Source organism: Tursiops truncatus, chromosome 16 (assembly GCF_011762595.2).
Source record: "Tursiops truncatus isolate mTurTru1 chromosome 16, mTurTru1.mat.Y, whole genome shotgun sequence".
In the NCBI taxonomy this organism is placed as follows: Eukaryota; Metazoa; Chordata; class Mammalia; order Artiodactyla; family Delphinidae; genus Tursiops; species Tursiops truncatus.
Window position 1 is genome coordinate 67796408 of NC_047049.1, and position 21073 is coordinate 67817480.

The following is a 21073-nucleotide window of genomic DNA, read 5'->3' on the forward strand; positions in this document are numbered from 1 at the left end:
TGACCACAACTCAACAGAAATACCTCTAACTTACAAAGCACTATGTGTAGAGGAAGGCTTCAGCAACAATATGATTATCATAATCAGGCATTGTATTGGGGTAATTTTCATGGGTTTCAATTAATTTCGTGTAATGCATGTCATTCAGTACCATGGTTAATTTAGAATTGAATGTGTTAAGACTAGTTTCTATAAAATTTAAAAAATCATATTATAAAAATGTACTTATTGATATGAAAAGAGATATTATTAACCCTGCTTTATAGAGAGGAAATTGATACGTAGAAATTTTAACTTACGTAAGGTTATTTCAGTGAGTAGACTGATATTATCAGCTTTTAATGGTATGCTTTTTTCCCCTAGAAATGAGTGGGTCATTGGTGAGAAGATACTTGTTGTCTAATGATCTTGGAAATGTAGCTCATTATTTTAACCTGTTGAATAAATCAAATAGAAATGTTGAGCAAATTTTACATCTCAGTAGCTTTAGTTATAAAATTTCAACACAGGGAACTGGTTTTATAAATCATACCTGTACTTGTCTACAACGTATTGGCAGTGCTGCTTTTACTCCTCCCCATGCCCACCCCGAATATAAAGGCTTGGGAGCAATACACTATAGTAAATTTGATATAAGTCAGCTTGTGACACCCCTGTGATTGTAGATTGTAGTTTTCTAGACAAGTACCCATCTTCTTCGAGCCAGTTAAATGTCTAGAATAAGAGTAAGAAGAACAACTGTGAGAAAGGTGGGTGTTGAGACTAGAGAAGACTCAGGTTGTGGAAACATAAAACCAGAATTCAAATGTTTGAAGGACTGTCAGGTAAGAAAGTGATTAGGCTTCTGTTTGACTCCAAGGAGTTAAGCTTGGACCTGTGTATGGAAGTTAAAGTGAGAAAGATTTTAAAAGAACTTGGCATCTGTCAGAACTGTCTGGAAATGGTAATGGTTTTCCTTGGGAAATAGAAAGTTTCCTGTGTTTTGTCTGTCATGGACTAGACTGTCACCTGATGTGCATCAAGAGGGTTAGAGTCTGACCATGTATTTTCTGTTACTCAAATAATGAGATTAACTAAGTGTGCATTAAAGTGGAGTGGAGAAAAGGGATTGCTAGGAAGTTTCTTTACGAAAAGGAAGACAAAATGACAGATTTTAACTACTTTTAACTACTTTTTGTATAATACTTTTCCACTCTAGTATTTCCTTCTACTATAAAGCAGCATTTCTTTGTATTTTCCAAGGAGAACATAGTTGATAAGTTTAAAGGCCTTTACTTCTGTTTGTTGGTGTTCACTAAGTATAAACAAAATATCAGAGTGTTTACTGCAATATTATTCCAAGAATACAGAGTAGTTCCTTAAAGCAGTGATAAGATGAGAAGGAAAGTGCTTTACTTGGATAAACTTTAGAAAAGAAGTATGACCTGCTTGGTTTAGGGATTCTTTGTACTCTTCAGCCACTTTCTGGCTTTTCTGTATTGCCAAATTATTTTTATTCACCAGATAAAATCCCCTTCATGTAGCTCCTTTCTGTTCACTGGTTTCCATGATCTGCTAGTCCACTTTTAAAAGGGCCGCCAAATTGACAGTGCTGCTTTGTTGTTCTTCCCAGCTCTACTCTAGGGCTCCTGCCGCTGATCTCAAATGCAGGAGCAGCAGAGGTGCTTTGAGAGAGAACAGAATGTCAGAGAGTCCAGCGGGGGACCAGCAGATTGTGGGAAACCATGTGACTGTGTGATTCACATCTCCAAGGAGAGAGAACCGGTTGTTTCTGTGTCTAGATCCACCCTGTTATGAGGATAATACCATCAATAATGTAATTTAAATTGCCTGGATGCTTTGACACTGGCTTGAAAAAATAAAACTTTTAGCAGTGAAGTTACTGGTCAGATGAGTTTGAGTAGAACTGAATTTGATGACATTTAAATCAAATCAATTTAAACCAAAGGACAGTGGATAATGACTTGTAGTTTAAAACTAATGTTTTAGGTATTATGGGGAGAGGGTAACTCATCTATGTATATATATATTGTCACTAAAATATTCAACTTGATTTGTTTGCTACCAACCTTAGATGACCTGAAGCTATTTGGTTTGTATATTGCTTCTAACAGTGAAACCCTTTAAAAGGTGATTTGTATAAGGCTTGCAGTAGGAAAACTTGTATAAGGCTTGCAGTTAGAAAACAAACAGTTCAAACAAAACGGTTTGAAATGAGTAAATTTCAAATTTTGTCTTAAGGCATTTTTGTCTTATCATGGATTAATTTCTTAGGCTCCGTTGTTATGTTACTGCTAATGAACTATAACTTATGAATTTGCGTTTTTGTATACATTTAGATCAAGGAATTTTCTTCAGTCCTTAGAACGTTCAGGAGGGAATGATGGTAACATTAATGTTAGGACAGTGTAACATGGACCTTTCTTTTAATCTATAATTCTAGGACAACATAGACAGCCTAAACCCAGTTCTCAGGGACAACCCGCAACTTCAGGAAGAAGTGAAAGTCTGGGTAAAGGAACAAAAGGTTCAGGAGATTTTTATGCAAGGTAACTGTTTTGAAGTTATGCATTAATATATGTATATTTTTTGGGAACTGGGCAATTTCTCATGTTTGGTTTTGGTTGTTCAGTTATATACAATACAAATAGAAGACCCAGTCTAATATTTTGAGTTATATACAGGCCAGGGAAAATAATAGCAAAATCAGAAAAATTTCAATAGGAAATTGGTAACTTCACCAGTTATTGAGCTAATTTCACCACTAATTTGAGCTGAATGCCTGAAATGAAATTATAACCACACAGGTGTTTTGTTAATAGGAAAATTTCCATACTGCAGAATGCTTTAGGTGTGTCCTTCCTGGAGAAGGAAGCATTGTTTGCTGTGGAGGGTTGCCCAAAGCCACAGTTGATTTCCTTTGAAGAATGCTGTTGGTATCTGATAAAAGTGGCCTATTTCAGTTTGCCTTCCTCAGCAATGACCACAATACTTAGTAGTCTTAGTTTTGTTTCCTTTTTTTTTTTAGTAAGTTATAGGTTTGTCTTCAAACCAGTGAGATTTTATGATTCTTAGTGATTTCTTTTCCTGTCAGTAAAATCATATATTGAAAATGTAAGCTTCTTGTGAAATTGAACTGAAACCGCAACAATATGACATGGATACATGGAGTATCGATATTTGTTTGAATGTTTCTAAAAGGAATTTTGTTGAATTCCCATGTTTATCTGAACCTCAACTTCCATGCCATTTAATTTAAGCATTAATAGAGATAATCTCAGTTGTGGCTGCCTTTCTTTGTATGGGTTTTTATAGCAGCAGATCATCTACTTATTAAATTCTTCCTAGGCTAGATATTTTTTAAACTTTTAATCTGGAGAATTTGAAGCATACAGAGAAACAGTCACATGGAAGTTCACCGGAAATATTCTATCCCTGGTTCCAACAACTGTAAAATAAAACCTTGGTAGGTTCTGCCCCACCCGTACTCTCATTTATTTCTGTCAATTTTCAGACATTGCTGTGTTCTATTTTTAAGCAAAGCCACCATACCATTATTATGCTGAAAAATTAATAGTTCCTTAATACCAGATACTGAATACTCAGGTTCAAGTTTCCATTTGTCTCATAAATGTCTTCATTGATTTCACAGGATTGATTTTTATTTTATTTATTTATTTTTAACCTGGGATCCAAAAAATGTCCACAGATTGATTAGTGGATATGACCCATCTATCTCTTTTTTCTTCCTTTCCTTTCAATTTATTTATTGAAGAAGCCAGGCTAATATTTTTTTAAAGTAACTTTTTTTTCCTTGTCATATTCTTAGAGGTGAAATCATTAAGGCAGTAATCCTTTCCATCCTAAGCAGAATTATGTGAGACTGACTCCAGATTCTGTGTGGTGGTAGAACAAGACAGTTAAGATGGTGTGCTGACGGGAATTGAAAATTGGTCATATTTGGAGTTATTCTATAAGCTATTTCTATATTACATTCAGAAAAAGTAATTTGGAGTCTTTTTCTTCCATAGTTAAAAATTCTAAGACTATAGTTTGTATAATAGATTACAGGTATGAATGTGTTTGATTTACAGGTAATATGGAATACTTTCTACAGATGTGTTATTTGATTTATATTTTAGACTGATATTAGCATAGATTTTTTTTTAAAACAGTCAAACATTAAATCATTGATTGATATGTTAAATGTCTTAACTGTAGAAGAAAAGGCATCAATCTAGGAATCAGAAAAATAAATTCAATTCTAGCTCTTTCACTTAAAAATTTATTTAACCTATCAATCTCACTTTCTTAATTTTTATAAACAGGGAAATATCTGAGAGTTTTTGAATAAGATTCAAAAAAATTGAATAAGCATCTGCAAATTGTGAAAGCATTTTGTAAATTGTTAATGTATAACACTATCATATTAATAAGGTGCACCAGAGCCCCCCCTCCACAGTTCTTATTAAACTTTCAAGTATTTGATACCATTTTAGTACCTGTGAATTGAGAAATTTTTATCTCCATTCTCTTTTGTTTTAAGACGTATTTAAATATATATAGATATATGTCTTTTATTATTTATTACCTATTTTCTGAAGGATATCTGTATACATATATAGATATCATTTAAAAAAGTTTAATCCAAAAGTACACCAATACGGCATTTTAGTATTGTATTTATAAATTCAGTTAACAGTCTCTGCATGTTTTAAGACTTTGGCAGCTTTTCCTGTCACCGGAATCAAAATTTTTAGTTGCTTATGGTAAAGTTTTGGCAACTAGAAGGTTCATACATCAAGTTCCAAATTACTTTTCCGTTTCATCCATGAACTCAATCATGTATGATGTGTGTTTTTCTTAAGGTCCTTATTCCTTGAATGGATACAGAGTGAGAGTATATAGACAAGACTCTGCCACCCAGTGGTTTACTGGCATAATTACTCATCATGATCTCTTCACTCGCACCATGATCGTTATGAATGATCAGGTAAATAGTCCAATTTTTGAAAAGAGATGGTTACAATTCACATATTCCATGACTCTCCTCTGCCCCCGCCCCGCAATGGATCAATAGGTTGACACCAAATAATTTTCATCTCTAGGTGCAGTCATGTAATCCTAATAAGTACAAATGTGTCTGATGTTACATAGAGTTCACTTGAGGTCACAGCGAGATAGTGATGCCAAATTTATTTCAACACTGATAAAATCAGTCCCTGAAATGGAGGCATCAAACTCTTATTTGTTTAGTCTTTTTTTTTTTTATCAGTAGGTCAGCTAAAACGTTCTTAAAGTCTCAGCTTTTCTGCCCCTCCAGTAATAAAAATATTTCCCAAATGGTTTCTTTTCACGAATGAAAACTTAAATGCACACTGAAGTTCTTTTTACATCAAATTCCAGAGTTGGGATGCTCCCTTAAGTTTTATAGCGAATATGGTGAATGTTAAGAATTTCATAGGGAGTTTGGGTTTTTTTTGTTTGTTTTTTTTTGCGTTACGCAGGCCTCTCACTGTTGTAGCCTCTCCCGTTGCAGAGCACAGGCTCCGGACGCGCAGGCTTAGCGGCCATGGCTCACGGGCCCAGCTGCTCCGTGGCATGTGGGATCTTCCCGGACCGGGGCATGAACCCGTGTCCCCTGCATTGGTAGGCGGACTCTCAACCACTGTGCCACAAGGGAAGCCTTCATAGGGAGTTTTAAGTTAACAGTCTGAAAGTCTTAATTTTAAATCTTTTAAAGCTGTACTGTATTTACCCCCAGAAAATAGATATTTACACCTTCCTACCTGAGTGGATTGTGGAGGGTGTCTGAATAAATGAGAACCCCCTCTATAAACACTGCAGATGCTTTGGTTAAAATTCTAGTCGAAATGCTAAATAAACTATATCATTTAATTTAATTTTTTTCCTTAAAAAGCTAACAAACTTTGACCTCTCAGTGAAGCATAAAATTACCTTTAGTTTTAAAAATAGTTCTTTCTTTAACCTGTTTTTAAAACTATTATTCATTTATGATTTTTGTCCTTTTCTGCTTCCCATGCTCTACCTTTTTTTTTTTTTTTTTTTTTTTTTTGGCTGCACCATGCAGCTTTCAGGATCTTAGTTCCCCGACCAGGGATTGAACCTAGGCCCCAACAGTAAAAGCGCCAAGTCCCAACCACTGGACCGCCAGGGAATTCCTGTCATGCTCTACCTTCTTGTTTTATTTTACAGCTGTTTTTGAAAATCACTTTTTATTTTTGAAATACATTTTATGACTTGTCAATATACTCTTGAATAACTCTAATCCTTGTTTTGCAAGGTATACTTGCAATAGATGTATTTGCTTTTTAATTTTTAGTTAGCATGTATAACAGTAGCCTTATCTTTAATGGTTAAAGTTGATTTATTGTAAGTCTGACAGTATCTCAAGCTGATTTCTAAACATCTCTACTCAGTAAAGAAATTGTACCTAATATCACATTGGCTAGCTGATTGGATTTAATTTTTGTTCTTGTTTTGTGTCATGGATTAGGTACTAGAACCACAGAATGTCGATCCTTCTATGGTTCAAATGACCTTTCTAGATGATGTTGTTCACTCTTTGTTAAAAGGTGAAAATATTGGCATTACATCACGGCGAAGGTCTCGTGCCAGTCAAAATAGCAACACTGTTCACGTATGTATGTTGTTAGTGATGGATTATGGTAAAATATTTTCCCTTAAATTACTTAGGATCAGGTAGTGAACAATCATTGTTAATTGGTTATTTTTAGGGTCATTATACACGTGCCCAAGCAAATAGTCCCAGACCAGCAATGAACTCCCAAGCTGCTGTACCAAAACAGAATTCACACCAGCAACAAAGAAATATTCGTCCAAATAAGAGGAAGGGCTCAGATAGCAGTATACCAGATGAAGAGAAGATGAAGGAGGAAAAATATGATTATATAGCACGAGGAGGTAGGACCCACCTTTTTTAAAGGGCATGAGAACATATAAAACAAAAATGGATTTAAAATATACTTATTTAATATTAATTTGAAAGATAAAACTGTTCTTTTTTTAAATCTTATAGAAAATGCTAAAGGTAAAAACAAACAGGTGATGAACAAAAGAAGGAAACCTGAGGAGGATGAAAAGAAACTAAATATGAAAAGACTACGAACTGACAATGTTTCAGACTTTTCTGAGAGCAGTGACTCAGAAAATTCAAATAAGAGAATAATAAATAATTCCTCAGAGCAGAAGCCAGAGCATGAGTTGAAAAATAAAAACACTTCAAAGATAAATGGAGAAGAAGGAAAATCCCAGAATAATGAGAAGGCAGGAGAAGAGACACTACTAGATAGCCAGCCTCCCTGGGATCCAATACAGGAAGATAAAAAACACGAAGAAACAGAGAAACAGAAGTCTGTTGACTCTCAGATTCAAGAAAAAATGATTATCCGTTCATCAGAACAGGCCACACTTTCTGATCATAATTCTAATGATTTACTTCTTCAGGAACGCAATATGGAGAAAACACACACAGTGGAATTATTACCAAAGGAGAAGTTTGTATCCAGACCACCCACACCAAAATGTGTTATTGACATTACGAATGACACTAATACGGAAAAGGTGGCTCAGGAAAACTCAAGTACCTTTGGCCTTCAGACACTTCAGAAAATGGATCCTAACATTAGTGATTCAAAACATTCAGTCACAAATACAAAATACTTGGAAACAGCAAACCAAGATTCTGACCAGAGCTGGGTCAGTGATGTAGTTAAAGTAGATTTAACCCAGTCAAATGTTAGGAATGCTTCTTCAGGAAATGAAAACCTGAATATGGAAAAAGAGAGAAATCAGTATGTCTCTTACATATCTTCTCTTAGTGCAGTTTCTGTCACAGAAGATAAGCTGCATAAGCGAAGTCCACCCCCAGAAACTATAAAATCTAAACTTAATACTTCAGTAGATGCTCACAAGACAAAATCCAATTCCTCACCTGAAGTTGTTAAACCTAAAATTAACCATTCCCCTGATTCTGTAAAGTCTAAGCCCACTTTTGCAAACAGCCAAACTGCTGGTGAAAGAAGACTGGCAAATAAGATAGACCATGAGTTATCAAGATGCAGCTTTCATCCGGTTCCTACTAGAGGCAGTACATTAGAAACTACAAAAAGCCCTCTTATCATTGATAAAAATGAGCATTTCACAGTTTACAGAGATCCTGCACTTGTCGGGTCAGATACAGGAGCTAATCACATTTCACCTTTCTTAAGCCAGCATCCTTTTCCTCTTCATTCTTCATCCCATAGAACGTGTTTAAATCCAGGTACCCATCACCCTGCCTTAAGTCCTGCACCCCACTTACTGGCTGGATCATCCAGTCAAACTCCATTACCTACCATTAACACTCATCCTCTGACTAGTGGTCCACACCATTCTGTTCATCACCCTCACTTACTTTCTGCTGTGTTACCTGGAGTGCCTACTGCCTCCTTACTCGGTGGCCACCCACGACTGGAGACTGCTCATGCCAGCAGCTTGAGCCACTTAGCACTAGCACACCAGCAACAGCAACAGTTGTTACAGCACCAGTCACCTCATCTTCTTGGACAAGCCCACCCATCTGCTTCATATAATCAGCTTGGACTTTATCCAATTATTTGGCAATATCCAAATGGAACACATGCATACTCAGGACTTGGTCTGCCTTCTTCTAAGTGGGTTCACCCAGAAAATGCAGTTAATGCTGAATCTTCGTTAAGGAGGGTAAGTTAAGCTGTGGTTTACCTCATGTCATATATTTATTAATCAACATATGTACAAGTGCTTTTTTCAGTATCCCATTAATTTTTTAGATTTCTTATTATAAAATATGCTAGAATTTTTGAAACAGTTATTTTTCTAATTATGATGAAACTTTTGATGCTTAGTAACTTTAGAACTGTAAAGCTAAAATCTCAGAAAAGCCTATTTATTTTTTTAAAAAGCCAATTTAAAGAAGTAAACCTCTTAAGTTATTTCTTATATACTTAATCTTCATAACTAATTATATATCCGTAATTATTTTGCTCAGGTAAATTCCTAAAAGTGAAACTTCTGGATATAAAATTTATGTAAAATTGGAAGGCTCTTGATATGTATAATCAAGTTATTCTTAAAAGACAAATTGTTATGTTTCCCAGTTAGATACATTATATTGATGTATACTACAAGCTATGACTCTCTAAGCCCCTAGTTCTCTTAAGGGTGCCGAGGCTGGAGAATCCTGATATTTGGGAGTGAAGTTGGGGCTGAGAGTCTCTCTGCCTGACAAAGTATTGCTGAAGGTGGGGGACAGGGCTCTTTCTTCTTCCTTCATGCGCTGTGTGGTTTTTCCAGCCAGATTAATTTCCATGCTAAGAAATGGTTGTTGAGGGCATTACCAGCCCCATTCTGAAAACTGGGGATTGGGTGTCACCGTTAAACTCTAGGAGGCAACTTAATCCTTGGCGTGGACCAGGATGCTCTTCAGGTTTTCCCCAGAATCTTTCAAAACACATTTTATTTATTTTATTGTGGTAAAAGCCACAACATTAAATTTATTTAACCATTCTAAAGTGTACAGTTTAGTAGTGTTAAGTATATTCACATTGTTATGCAACAGATATCTAGAACTCTTTCATCTTGCAAAACTGAAACTGCCCATGAAACACTAATTCCCCTTCCCCCTAAGTTCTTGGCACCCACCTTTCTACTTTCTGTCTCTATGATTGTCTGCTTTAGATACTTCATTTGAGTGGACTCGTACAGTATTTCATGTAGCATAATGTCCTCAAAGTTCATCCATGTTGTAGCATGTAACAGGATTTCCTTCTTTTTTAGCTGAGTAATATTCTGTTGTATGTATATAGGTATATACAGGTACCCTTGTAATCTGTATAACTTCAGATTTCTGGATCTTGTAGAATTGAGACCTTATTTTAAACATATATTTGATCCTATGTACATGTATATATATATTTTTTTCTTGTGTGAGGTTTATGTATATTTTTAATCTAAGAAATTTTATAGCAGCATATCTTTGGTGTGATATCATATTGCTTTCACATTATCATTTTGAGATGTAAAATGTATTCCCTTTGGTAAAACCAAAGGACTGTATTTTCCCAATATCTGATTCAACACAGTATAACTCAACAAAGCATTTTCTGGAAGAATTTCAGTGAGTCATAGTATAGAAACAGTTCTTAAGCAAGTAATTAGATAGTTGTAAGTCTCAACATAGAGATCAATGTCACCAGATACTCACTATGAGAAAGGCAGCATGTTGATATTAAAAAAATTAATTTTGTTGTACCTCCACACCTCCAAGTTTAATGGTCCATCTATAGCTTATAGTGAAATGGAGTACAAATGGGCCTTGAAAATGTAATTTTCTGCCAAATCTAAATAAATTATGACATTGGGAAAATTATTATTATTATTATTTTTTTTTTTTTGCGGTACGCGGGCCTCTCACTGTTGTGGCCTTCCCCGTTGCGGAGCACAGGCTCCAGACGCGCAGGCTCAGCGGCCATGGCTCACGGACCCAGCCGCTCCGCGGCATGTGGGATCTTCCCAGACCCGGGCACGAACCCGTGTCCCCTGCATCGGCAGGCGGACTCTCAACCACTGTGCCACCAGGAAAGCCTGGGACAAATTATTTTTGACAAGAAAAATTGGCAAATAAACTTGATGAAATCTGGTGAAATGTATTTTAGCAACATGTTTTCTGTTTTTTTCTATTAGCAGCATATAGTCTTTTGGTGTTAGAATCTTAGGAAATCTTAAAAGCTAGGTTCTGTGTACATCATTTGTAAGTTAAAGGCAATGATTTCAAGATCTGCAATCAGTAAATAAATTTCTGGAAATAACTTTTTTTTTTTTTGGCAACACCGCACAGCATGCTGGATATTAATTCCCCAACCAGGGATCAAACCCATGCCCCTTGCAGTGGAAGTGCAGAGTCCTAACCACTGGACTGCCAGGGAATTCCCTGGAAATAACTATTTTAATGCTGATTGATTTTTTTCATCATATGGAAAAATCCATATAACTCTGTTACTTATGTGTCTGGATATTTCTCATAAAATAATAAATATACTGCTATATTAGTATGTCACATACTTCATAAATATACTACTATTAAAGTCCTGCTGTGATACTGTGTTTAGCTTTTTCTAGTAACTGAAGGATGATTTTAAAAAATTTTTTTGATAGAATTCTCCCAGTCCTTGGTTACATCAGCCTACCCCTGTGACCTCAGCAGATGGTATTGGATTACTTAGTCACATTCCTGTCAGACCTTCCAGTGCAGAGCCTCATCGGCCTCTTAAAATTACAGCACATTCCAGTCCACCATTGACAAAATGTTTAGTAGATCATCATAAAGAGTAAGTTCACCAATGCTTAAAACTTGTCTTTTATAATTTTTCTTAATTCAGTTTATAAATAGATAATTTTAACAAATGTCTTAAAACTGGGCTGAGTAATAAGTACTATTCTTCTGTTTTTATATTCCTTTAATTTTCTTAGTAATGTTATAGCACATGCAAAGTCGTGTTTCACTTTTATGATAGAATAGTAACGCATAGAAGCTATATTTGTATTATACGAGAAAAACTGTGTACAGAAACCTTTGTGTATTTTCTTTGCAGAGAATTGGAGAGGAAAGCTTTTATTGAACCATTGCGTTCTGTTGCATCCACATCAGCCAAAAATGACCTAGATCTAAATAGGTCACAGACGGGAAAAGATGGTCACTTGCATAGGCATTTTGTGGATCCTGTATTGAATCAATTACAGAGACCACCCCAGGAGACTGGAGAGAGATTAAACAAATATAAGGAGGAGCACCGTCGAATCCTTCAAGAAAGTATTGATGTTGCTCCCTATACAACTAAAATCAAGGGGCTTGAGGGTGAGAGAGATAATTATTCCAGAGTAGCATCATCATCCTCTAGCCCTAAAAGCCATGTCATCAAACAAGACAAAGATGTAGAATGTTCAGTATCAGATCTTTATAAGATGAAGCATTCAGTGCCTCAGAGTTTGCCTCAAAGTAACTATTTCACTACATTGTCTAATAGTGTAGTCAATGAACCACCAAGGTCATACCCATCCAAAGAGGTTTCAAATATTTACACTGAAAAACAGAGTAATACCCTTGGAGCAGCAGCAGCTAACCCTCAGACTCTGACTTCGTTTATATCATCTCTTTCAAAGCCTCCACCTTTGATTAAACACCAACCGGAAAGTGAAGGTTTAGTAGGCAAGGCACCAGAACATATTCCCCATCAAATTGCTTCTCACTCAGTAACAACTTTCAGAAATGATTGTAGGAGTCCTACTCATTTGACAGTTTCTTCTACAAATACACTCCGGAGTATGCCTGCTTTACATAGAGCACCCGTATTTCACCCACCAATCCATCATAGCCTGGAGAGAAAGGAAAGCAGCTACAGTAGCCTTTCCCCTCCAACATTAACTCCAGTGATGCCTGTAAATGCTGGTGGGAAGGTTCAAGAATCACAAAAGCCTCCAACTCTGATTCCTGAGCCTAAAGACACTCAGGCAAATTTTAAGAGTTCTTCTGAACAGAGTTTGACAGAAATGTGGAAATCTAATAATAACCTCAGCAAAGAGAAAGCTGAATGGCATGTGGAGAAAAGCAGCGGAAAGTCACAGGCTGCTATGGCATCTGTCATTGTACGTCCACCTTCTAGTGCAAAACTTGATAGCATGCCAGCAATGCAGTTAGCTTCCAAAGATCGAGTTAGTGAAAGATCTTCAATTGGGGCAAATCAAACAGATTGCCTCAAATCAGCAGAAGCTGGAGAGAGTGGAAGAATCATTCTGCCAAGTGTGAATTCAGACAGTGCTCACATAAAATCCGAAAAAAACTTTCAGGCTGTCTCACAGGGCAGTGTTCCCAGTTCAGTCATGTCTGCTGTAAATACAATGTGTAATACCAAAACGGATATATTCACATCTGCTGCCACTACCACCAGTGTTTCCAGCTGGGGTGGTTCAGAAATAATTTACTCTTTATCAAATACCATTTTGGCCTCTAAATCTTTAGAATGTACCTCTTCGAAAAGTGTCAGTCATTCAGTGGCTCAAACACAAGAATGCAGGGTCAGCACGACAGCTCCAGTTACACCAGCCAGTAGTAAGACAGGAAGTGCTGTTCAATCCAGCTCTGGGTTCTCAGGCACAACTGATTTTATCCATTTAAAAAAGCACAAGGCAGCACTGGCTGCAGCTCAGTATAAAAGTAGTAATGTCAGTGAGCCTGAGCCTAATGCTCTGAAAAATCAGACATCTTCAGCCTCCCCTCTCTTGGATAGCACTGTAGTCTGTAGTACAATTAACAAAGCAAACTCTGTAGGAAATGGGCAAGCATCCCAGACAAGTCAACCAAACTACCATACTAAACTGAAAAAGGCCTGGCTTACAAGACATTCAGAAGAAGATAAAAATACTAATAAAATGGAAAATTCAGGGAATTCTGTATCAGAAATTATTAAGCCATGTTCTGTCAATTTAATAGCCTCTACATCGAATGATCTACAAAATAGTGTAGATAGTAAGATCATAGTTGATAAATTTGTAAAAGATGATAAAGTCAATAGGAGAAAAGCCAAACGAACTTATGAATCTGGCTCTGAAAGTGGAGATTCAGACGAAAGTGAAAGCAAATCAGAGCAAAGGACTAAAAGGCAACCTAAGCCAACTTACAAAAAGAAGCAAAATGATCTTCAGAAGAGAAAAGGTGAAATAGAAGAAGATTTAAAACCCAATGGGGTTCTCAGCAGGAGTGCCAAAGAAAAAAGTAAATTGAAGTTGCAGAGCAACAATAATAGCGGTAAGTAAATTAATTACTTTTTTATCTCAAGTAAAATGGGCTGTAAGTTCTTGCAATAATGATGGTGTTCTCTAAAACTTAGAGAGCTTAAAGGCATCTTTGACTTCATTTGTATGCCCTGGTGTAATGTATGTGCTCATTGACTTCATTTCTACAAGTACCCTATAAGAGGAAATGAGAGAAGACCTATCAATATTTCTCCATTTTCAAGAGACTTGTAGAAATATGTTTTTACATAGCACTCAGGTTGGCAAAACCCCAGTGTGTAATTTAGTAGTTACTCAGAATTTTGACCATTTCTAAAAATTGTCAAAAGGCAGTTATAGCTATACACTAAAAGTGGATTTCTAATACAGGCATACCTTGTTTTATTGTGCTTTCCAGATATTGTCTTTTTTTTTTTTTTTTTTTAAACAAATTGAAGGTTTGCGGCAACCCTGTGTCAGGAAAGTCTGTTGGCACCATTTTTCCAACAGCATTTGCTCACTTCATGTCTCTGTCATATTTTGGTAATTCAGACTTTTCCATCGTTATGGTATAATATTTGTTTTGGTGGTCTGTAATCAGTGGCCTTTGATGTTACTATTGAAAAAAGATTATGACTCATACTATTGAAAAAAGACTACAACTCACTGAAGGCTGAGATGTTGGTTAGCCTTTTTCAGCAATAAACCATTTTTAAATTAAAGTACATGCATAGTTTTTTAGACATAATGCTGTTGCACACTTAATAGACTGCATTATAGTGTAAACCTAACATTTATGTGCACTGGGAAACAAGAAAATTTGTGTACTTTATGGTGGTGGTCTGAAACTGAACCCACACTATCTCCAAGGTATGCCTGTATTAGGTATTTACCTGTAACAAGATAATAGTTGAAAAAGAATTCCTATTCACAAAACCTTCCTTGAAGTCCCACTTTTAGAAGAGAACTACTTCAAGGTAGTGTGGATGTAGCCCATATTTCACCCTTTGTCATCTGGAGAAAAATTGAAAACTTTAAAAAAAGAAAGAAAGAAAGAAAAGAAAAGAATGAAATTACCTTCTATTTAACTAATAATGCTACTCATTCAAGCAGTCCTTAACAGCGGGTAAAAGTTAAATAAACGGGATTGGTGGTTTTGTTTGTTCATTTCTATATTCAAGAAGAACTTACATAATAAGTAAAAGTTTCAAAACTGATAATATTTATATTTCATTTGTGGCTACAACAGGGCAGAATAAGTGATACTTGCCAGTAATATTCACTATAAAGTATTTCTGTATGTTTTTACTCTAGAAGTAGTTTTTCTCAGTTTGCTTATTTTTTTTTAGGTATGTTGCACAAGGCAGAAAGCAGTTAATAGTTTCACTATATCCATGTATTCATCCACATACAATATATGAAATATCTGACAATGTGGACATTCAAGACGTACTGTAACAAGCATTTGGATGCTTGAAGGCTCTTATTTGGGCCTTTTTACTGAATGAGGTTTTTCCCACATGCCTGTGTGGAAACCAGAGGCAAAGTGAAGGAGAGAAAAACAGGAGGATGGAATCGTAGAAAAGGACAGTCAGAAAGTGAAAGAACAAAGGAAAACAAGCTCAACTAGAGACAGGCTGACAGACTGAAATGCAAACATAGTAAGAAGAAAGAAAGAGGGAGATTGACAACGAAGGATACAGGATACGTGCCATTTATTTGAGTGTTGTATTGCATACTGTGTTGTAATGTGTTCTGCTTACTTCCCCAGTGAATTCAAGAAGCTTAGTGTGGTCAATAATTGTTTCTCTTTTGTTTCACAAAACATTTCTTTTGGTGTCGAGTATTCAAATACTGGAGTTAAACTTACAGAAAACAGAAATAGGACTCTTCCAGCTTTTAACACTTAGAATATTCTTGAGAAGTTAAATTTATAAAATTAACTCTTAATGAAGTACATATTCTGTTTTCGTTTTGAGACTGTGTATGTACATGTTCCCAAGTAGGTTTTAAGACAAAGACTGGAATCAGCACTTCCCCCTCCAAGTTGTAATGCTTAGTCAAATCTCCCCTACATAGTGAATAACATTTAGCATCAGACAGGCTATTTTAAGTCCCATTTACTCCCAAGTCCAAAGTAATATTAAGTGACTATTAAATGCCATCTATTAATTATGGGCAGAGTTGACTTGCTTTTGTTCTGGGCTATTTAGAAAAGTTCTCTAAATTGGGAGTTCATAAGTTCTAAACCTGAGTGGATTATCTCCCTCATGGATTAAATATGATCTTTATCCTTTTAATGTTCATTGGGGTTGTCATCAGTCATAGTCAATCGAAAAGAGTTAAGTCTGCACTTAAAGAATGTAATATGATTGCATAGACTATTATACATGTATAATTATTACACAAATACGCATATCATAGTTTTTAGTACATTCTAAAGCCAGGTACAATAGAATTTGCTTTATCTGCTGTTTTAGAAAATCTTCATATCTGCTGCCTTTTGTTACTGATAATTAAAAGTTGGATGCTTTTTCGCGACTAGTTTTTTACATCATTTTATGTACTGAAATTTCCCATCAGATTTAAATGTAAGTCCTGTGACACACAAAATCAGTGGTTTAACTGTTAGCAGAGTTCATTTCTATATCTCAAAAAATATTTTTAAGGTGAAGGCATATCAGAGGTTAAAGGTTAGCATGTATTTTTCTCTTATTTTCTTCCTCAGTTTTCTGTTGCTAGAGCAGCTGCTTTGAGGATTTACTGATAGAGAACTAAGGTTGAAAATGTTCTTCTGGTATAAAGGAAGAAGAAATATCCATTGAGTTAGGTATTTTTCGTTGACTAAGTGTCTAAATCTCAAACTTTTAGATTTTAGATGTTACCAGTAAATTATATATATAGAATTGAAAAATGGAGTTTTATTTTATTTATTGTACAAATAATATTACAGTAAAATTCATAAAAGAAGTTAGGCATAGTCATGTTTGGCCTAGTCTAGAAGCAAAAAACATAATATCAAAAACAGTCTACATGACCTGGACCTTCATATCTTTATAATTTATTCATTCATTTAAAAAAAAAGGTCTAAGTGTCCATTTCATGTCACAGAACTGAGAGTTGCTTTGAAATGCCTGGTTCTTTCTTTATAATACTATTTAAATTGTTCACAGTAGTATGGTTATCCATACTCTTGGAACTGTTCCATTGTCTGGAATGTAAAAGCATATTGGTTAATGGTCGTTTTCTAGTCTAAATAGAAAGATTTCATTTAGTTTATTCTAGTGTAATAGATAAAAACGTAAATAAATGATTGGAAGTAATATAACAAATAAAGATTTATCAGCAATGTACTACTGTTGTTCATTCTGACTTCAAGAAGCTCTGAATTTTTTATACAGTTCATAGGAGAAACCTGTCTTATACACAGTGGAGGAAATAACAAACATTTTACACAAGCCTTCTGGAAACATTTTTATTCCATAAGTGGTATGTGTGCCCACATACATGTTTCTCTAGTGGATTAAGCCAAATGGCTCCTTGCCCTAAATTAGAGAAAGAAGAGGGGAGAACATGTAATTGTAAAAGAATCAGGCAGCAGTCATAGAAGTGCTTAATAACTGGAACCTATTTCAAATGGGCCACCCTGGAATTTAAACACAGCACTTCCTATGTTAAGATGTATGTGATCTTGCTGTGATTGTACTACGTATGCTATCAACAGGTAAGTTGACAGTGAGAGCTCAGAACAAGAGTTCTGCTGTATCTTCTGCAAGAATTATATAATCTCAGGAGAACATTTGAACTGCCTCTGATCGGCAAAATGGGTATGATTAGTAAACACAAGGGTAGGAAATACAATTTATTCATTCAACATGATAGAAATAACAAACTATGTAAATCTCAGGTCTGGCATATAGCTACATAAGTATGGGCAGTGTAAGTACACTGATAGGTGTCAACAAATACTTGCTTGTCCCAACGTGCTTTTAAGTGAATGTATTTTTAAAAATTGAATAGGCTACATTTAACGTATGTACAATATAATGTTTTGAGTTCTTGCTGCTCTATAGATGACTGATTACTTGAGCCCGTGTTATTACAACAATTAAGTTCAAGTTAATGAACGTGATGGAGCAATGATGCAGAGTATAGTACATAAATTAATTTTTTTCCTGCAAGTATTAAATTGTATAGTGCGTTTGAGTTTTGTTTTTCTTTAGACTTCTCTGATGCCTTTTTTCTTTATACCATCAATAAAGACAGGCAGGTTAATATTGGCTTTTTTCTTTTACATCCTTCAAACCCTTTGATTTTTCTAAAAGATACTGCTTCTATCAAATATTGATACCAAATGGAGGGCATTATAATAAGGGAGAGATATTAGGAGAAAAATCTTAGCTCCTCTTCCCACAAATATAGTGTGATAAAATCAAAATTTGTCTCGATCCACATTTACCTTTGGAGAATCAGATTAAGTATTTCAAAACAATATAAATATATTGAAACTAGCCTGTAGTTTCTAGAAGTATTAACTTTTGGTCTTTAGGTCCTTCCTGTGCATCTTAAAGGAGCCTCCTCCTACATATAACAAATTTCTGTGTAGAAGGGCTGCATTTTTATCTATAGATTTACAAAGAAAATGAATGATTATCATGTTTGCTACTGTACAAATATGAATATTGAGTATGTGAAGATTTCAGTCAGCTGGAAAATTTACTTACATCTGCATTTCCATTATGCTGACATTAAGAGTTCATTTGGTTAGTAGAATAGTAAATAGAAATGCTGCTATGGACTTTTTAGTTATTAATGAGTACCTTGAACTATAATATAATCTCTTTTCTACAATCTCAATATATGATCACAGTTGTATAATTGACTTGAACTGGGGTTTTTTTTGCCTTTATTCTCAGTGATCTTTAATTGATTTGAATATTATCTCAAGGAGTTTACGTTTCTAAAAAGTTATAATCTTGCTAATACCTTCCTACTGCTTTTACAGCTGGCATCCCTCGTTCAGTATTAAAAGACTGGCGTAAAGTCAAGAAGCTGAAGCAAACTGGGGAATCCTTTTTACAGGATGACTCCTGCTGTGAGATAGGGCCTAATTTGCAAAAGTGCCGAGAATGTAGACTTATTCGGAGTAAGAAGGGAGAAGAACTCACTCACTCACCAGTGTTTTGTAGATTTTACTACTTTAGACGGTAAGTTGAAAATAGGTAATTGGGGGAAAGTATGGTGATAGGATATTGGAAATTGTACTGTCATTTTGAGGGTTTTTTGGAGGTGGGAATGAGGCTTTGAGCCTCTGTGTTTCTGAAGCATTATAAAAAGCATTATAAAAAGACTAAACTTTTTGTGTGCCAAATTTAACAATAGGTTTAACTGTTAGACTAAATTCATAGTCACACTGCTACTTGTTTTCATACGACCTTTCTCTTCTAAGAGATTTATTATTCCTTAATGAGAAAATGTTAGTATTTTTTCTAAATTATAGGAAACAGCAGTTTAAGTTTTTTTTTATTTATGTAAAACAAAACAATGTCACATTTATATCTGTGCATTAGCCACAATAAAAGTCTATAAATCTGGGTAAACAATCTAGGCATTAAACTAAAGTCAGTATGTTGCATTACAGATACCCATACTTAGGGTTTTTTTTTTTTTTTTTTTAATTTATTTATTTTTGGCTGCATTGGGTCTTTGTTGCTGCGTGCCGGCCTTCTCTAGTTGTGGTGAGCAGGGGTTAATCTTCATTGCAGTGCGCAGGCTTCTCATTGCGGTGGCTTCTCTTGTTGCAGAGCACAGGCTCTAAGTGTGCGGGCTTAAGTAGTTATGGCTCGCGGGCTCTAGAGCACAGGCTCAGTAGTTGTGGCGCACAGGCTTAGTTGCTCTGCAGCACGTGGGATCTTCCCGGACCAGGGCTCGAACCCGTGTCCCCTGCATTGGCAGGTGGATTCTTGATAACTGCACCACCAGGGAAGCCCATTTTGTTTTTTTTTTTAAATTTTGTTTTTATTTTAATTTTTATTGGAGTATAGATACCTATACTTCTGTTAAACATGTAGCTATAAAAATATGAGTTATAAAATGACAAGAAGGATTTGTTAGTAGCACGTCACATTTCACAGGTTTTGTGGTAAATATAAAAACAACTTAATAGTTGTTATGGGCTTCTCCGGTAACCCAGCCAGTAGAAACTAGTTAATTTCTCAGATTCTAGAATCAGTCATTCCTGGATTTTGGTTCCAGCTCTGTCCTTAGTTCCTGTGTGACTTTATTAACTGTAGTAGGACTACAGCTAAGCCTGTCTCATCTGCATAATATGAATGATAGTGGTACCTACCTCACAGAGATTTCATGATGATGAAATGAGAACAAAGTACACAGAGTTCTTAGCATAGTACCAAGCATGTATATGGAATGCACCTATGATGCTGCCTGCAATTATTTTTCTAATCATCATCATCTTCTTCCTAAGAAGTTACGAGGCACTTTGCTGTGACAAATAAATGTACTATGCTGGTGGCCCAGTAAAGACCCCAAAAATATGTATTGGCAGAAACAGAACATTCTTCTTTACTTCATGGTTTTTCTAGCCAACAATCCCCAAAGGACAAACAACTTCAAAGAATAGCTATAGAAGGTAGTCCACATGGAAGTACAGAAAAGGTGGAAAAGGAATCAGAAGAAAAGTAGGTTTGAAGAGATGAGAAAATCTTTGGGAAAGTTTTAAGGAAGGAAAGGTAGACATAATACAAAGCTGAAATAAGATGATGGGTTGTCATGAAAGGAGAAATTTTTTTTTTTAAGAAAAAGAGGGAAAGGTAATAAAGGTATAGGAAGAAGTGGTAAAAGGAATGTTGTTGGTATTGTCCATTTGAAAAATACAGGCTGATTTGTAATGTACTTCTGATATCCCCTCTTTGAGAGTAAAGAGTAAGTTCAAAGACAGTTGAGAAATAACCGTCAGCCTGTAGGAGAATGGCAATTTTTCCTTCCATTTACCTTAAACTTCTCTGAATTGAGTGGTTACATGAATTGGATATCAGAAGTAAGAGAAGGAAGTAAGCACAGTAATTGAGTTCCTAATATACTATTAAGAATTTCAATCTTGTTCCTCCAAATCATGTCAATGAAGTGTCATTTTAATTAGTGAGGAAGATGGGTTTTTTTTGTTTTTTATTTATTTTTGGCTGCATTGGGTCTTCATTGCTACGCACAGGCTTTCTCTAGTTGT

The 21073-nt window shown here is 35.5% G+C and overlaps 1 protein-coding gene across 5 annotated transcripts in view; it reads left to right on the forward strand.

The window, feature by feature from the left end:
• JMJD1C (jumonji domain containing 1C) overlaps nucleotides 1-21073 on the forward strand; it is a 305542-nt gene that overhangs the window by 257299 nt on the left and 27170 nt on the right. For all 5 annotated transcript variants that reach the window (XM_019935834.3, XM_073793554.1, XM_033841647.2 and 2 more), the window contains 8 exons: nucleotides 2444-2549; nucleotides 4869-4993; nucleotides 6518-6661; nucleotides 6759-6945; nucleotides 7061-8745; nucleotides 11218-11390; nucleotides 11655-13864; nucleotides 18836-19037. In XM_019935834.3, coding sequence (XP_019791393.1) covers nucleotides 2543-2549; nucleotides 4869-4993; nucleotides 6518-6661; nucleotides 6759-6945; nucleotides 7061-8745; nucleotides 11218-11390; nucleotides 11655-13864; nucleotides 18836-19037 — 4733 coding nt within the window. In that variant the 5' untranslated portion in view covers nucleotides 2444-2542. The remainder of the gene's footprint in view (nucleotides 1-2443; nucleotides 2550-4868; nucleotides 4994-6517; nucleotides 6662-6758; nucleotides 6946-7060; nucleotides 8746-11217; nucleotides 11391-11654; nucleotides 13865-18835; nucleotides 19038-21073) is intronic.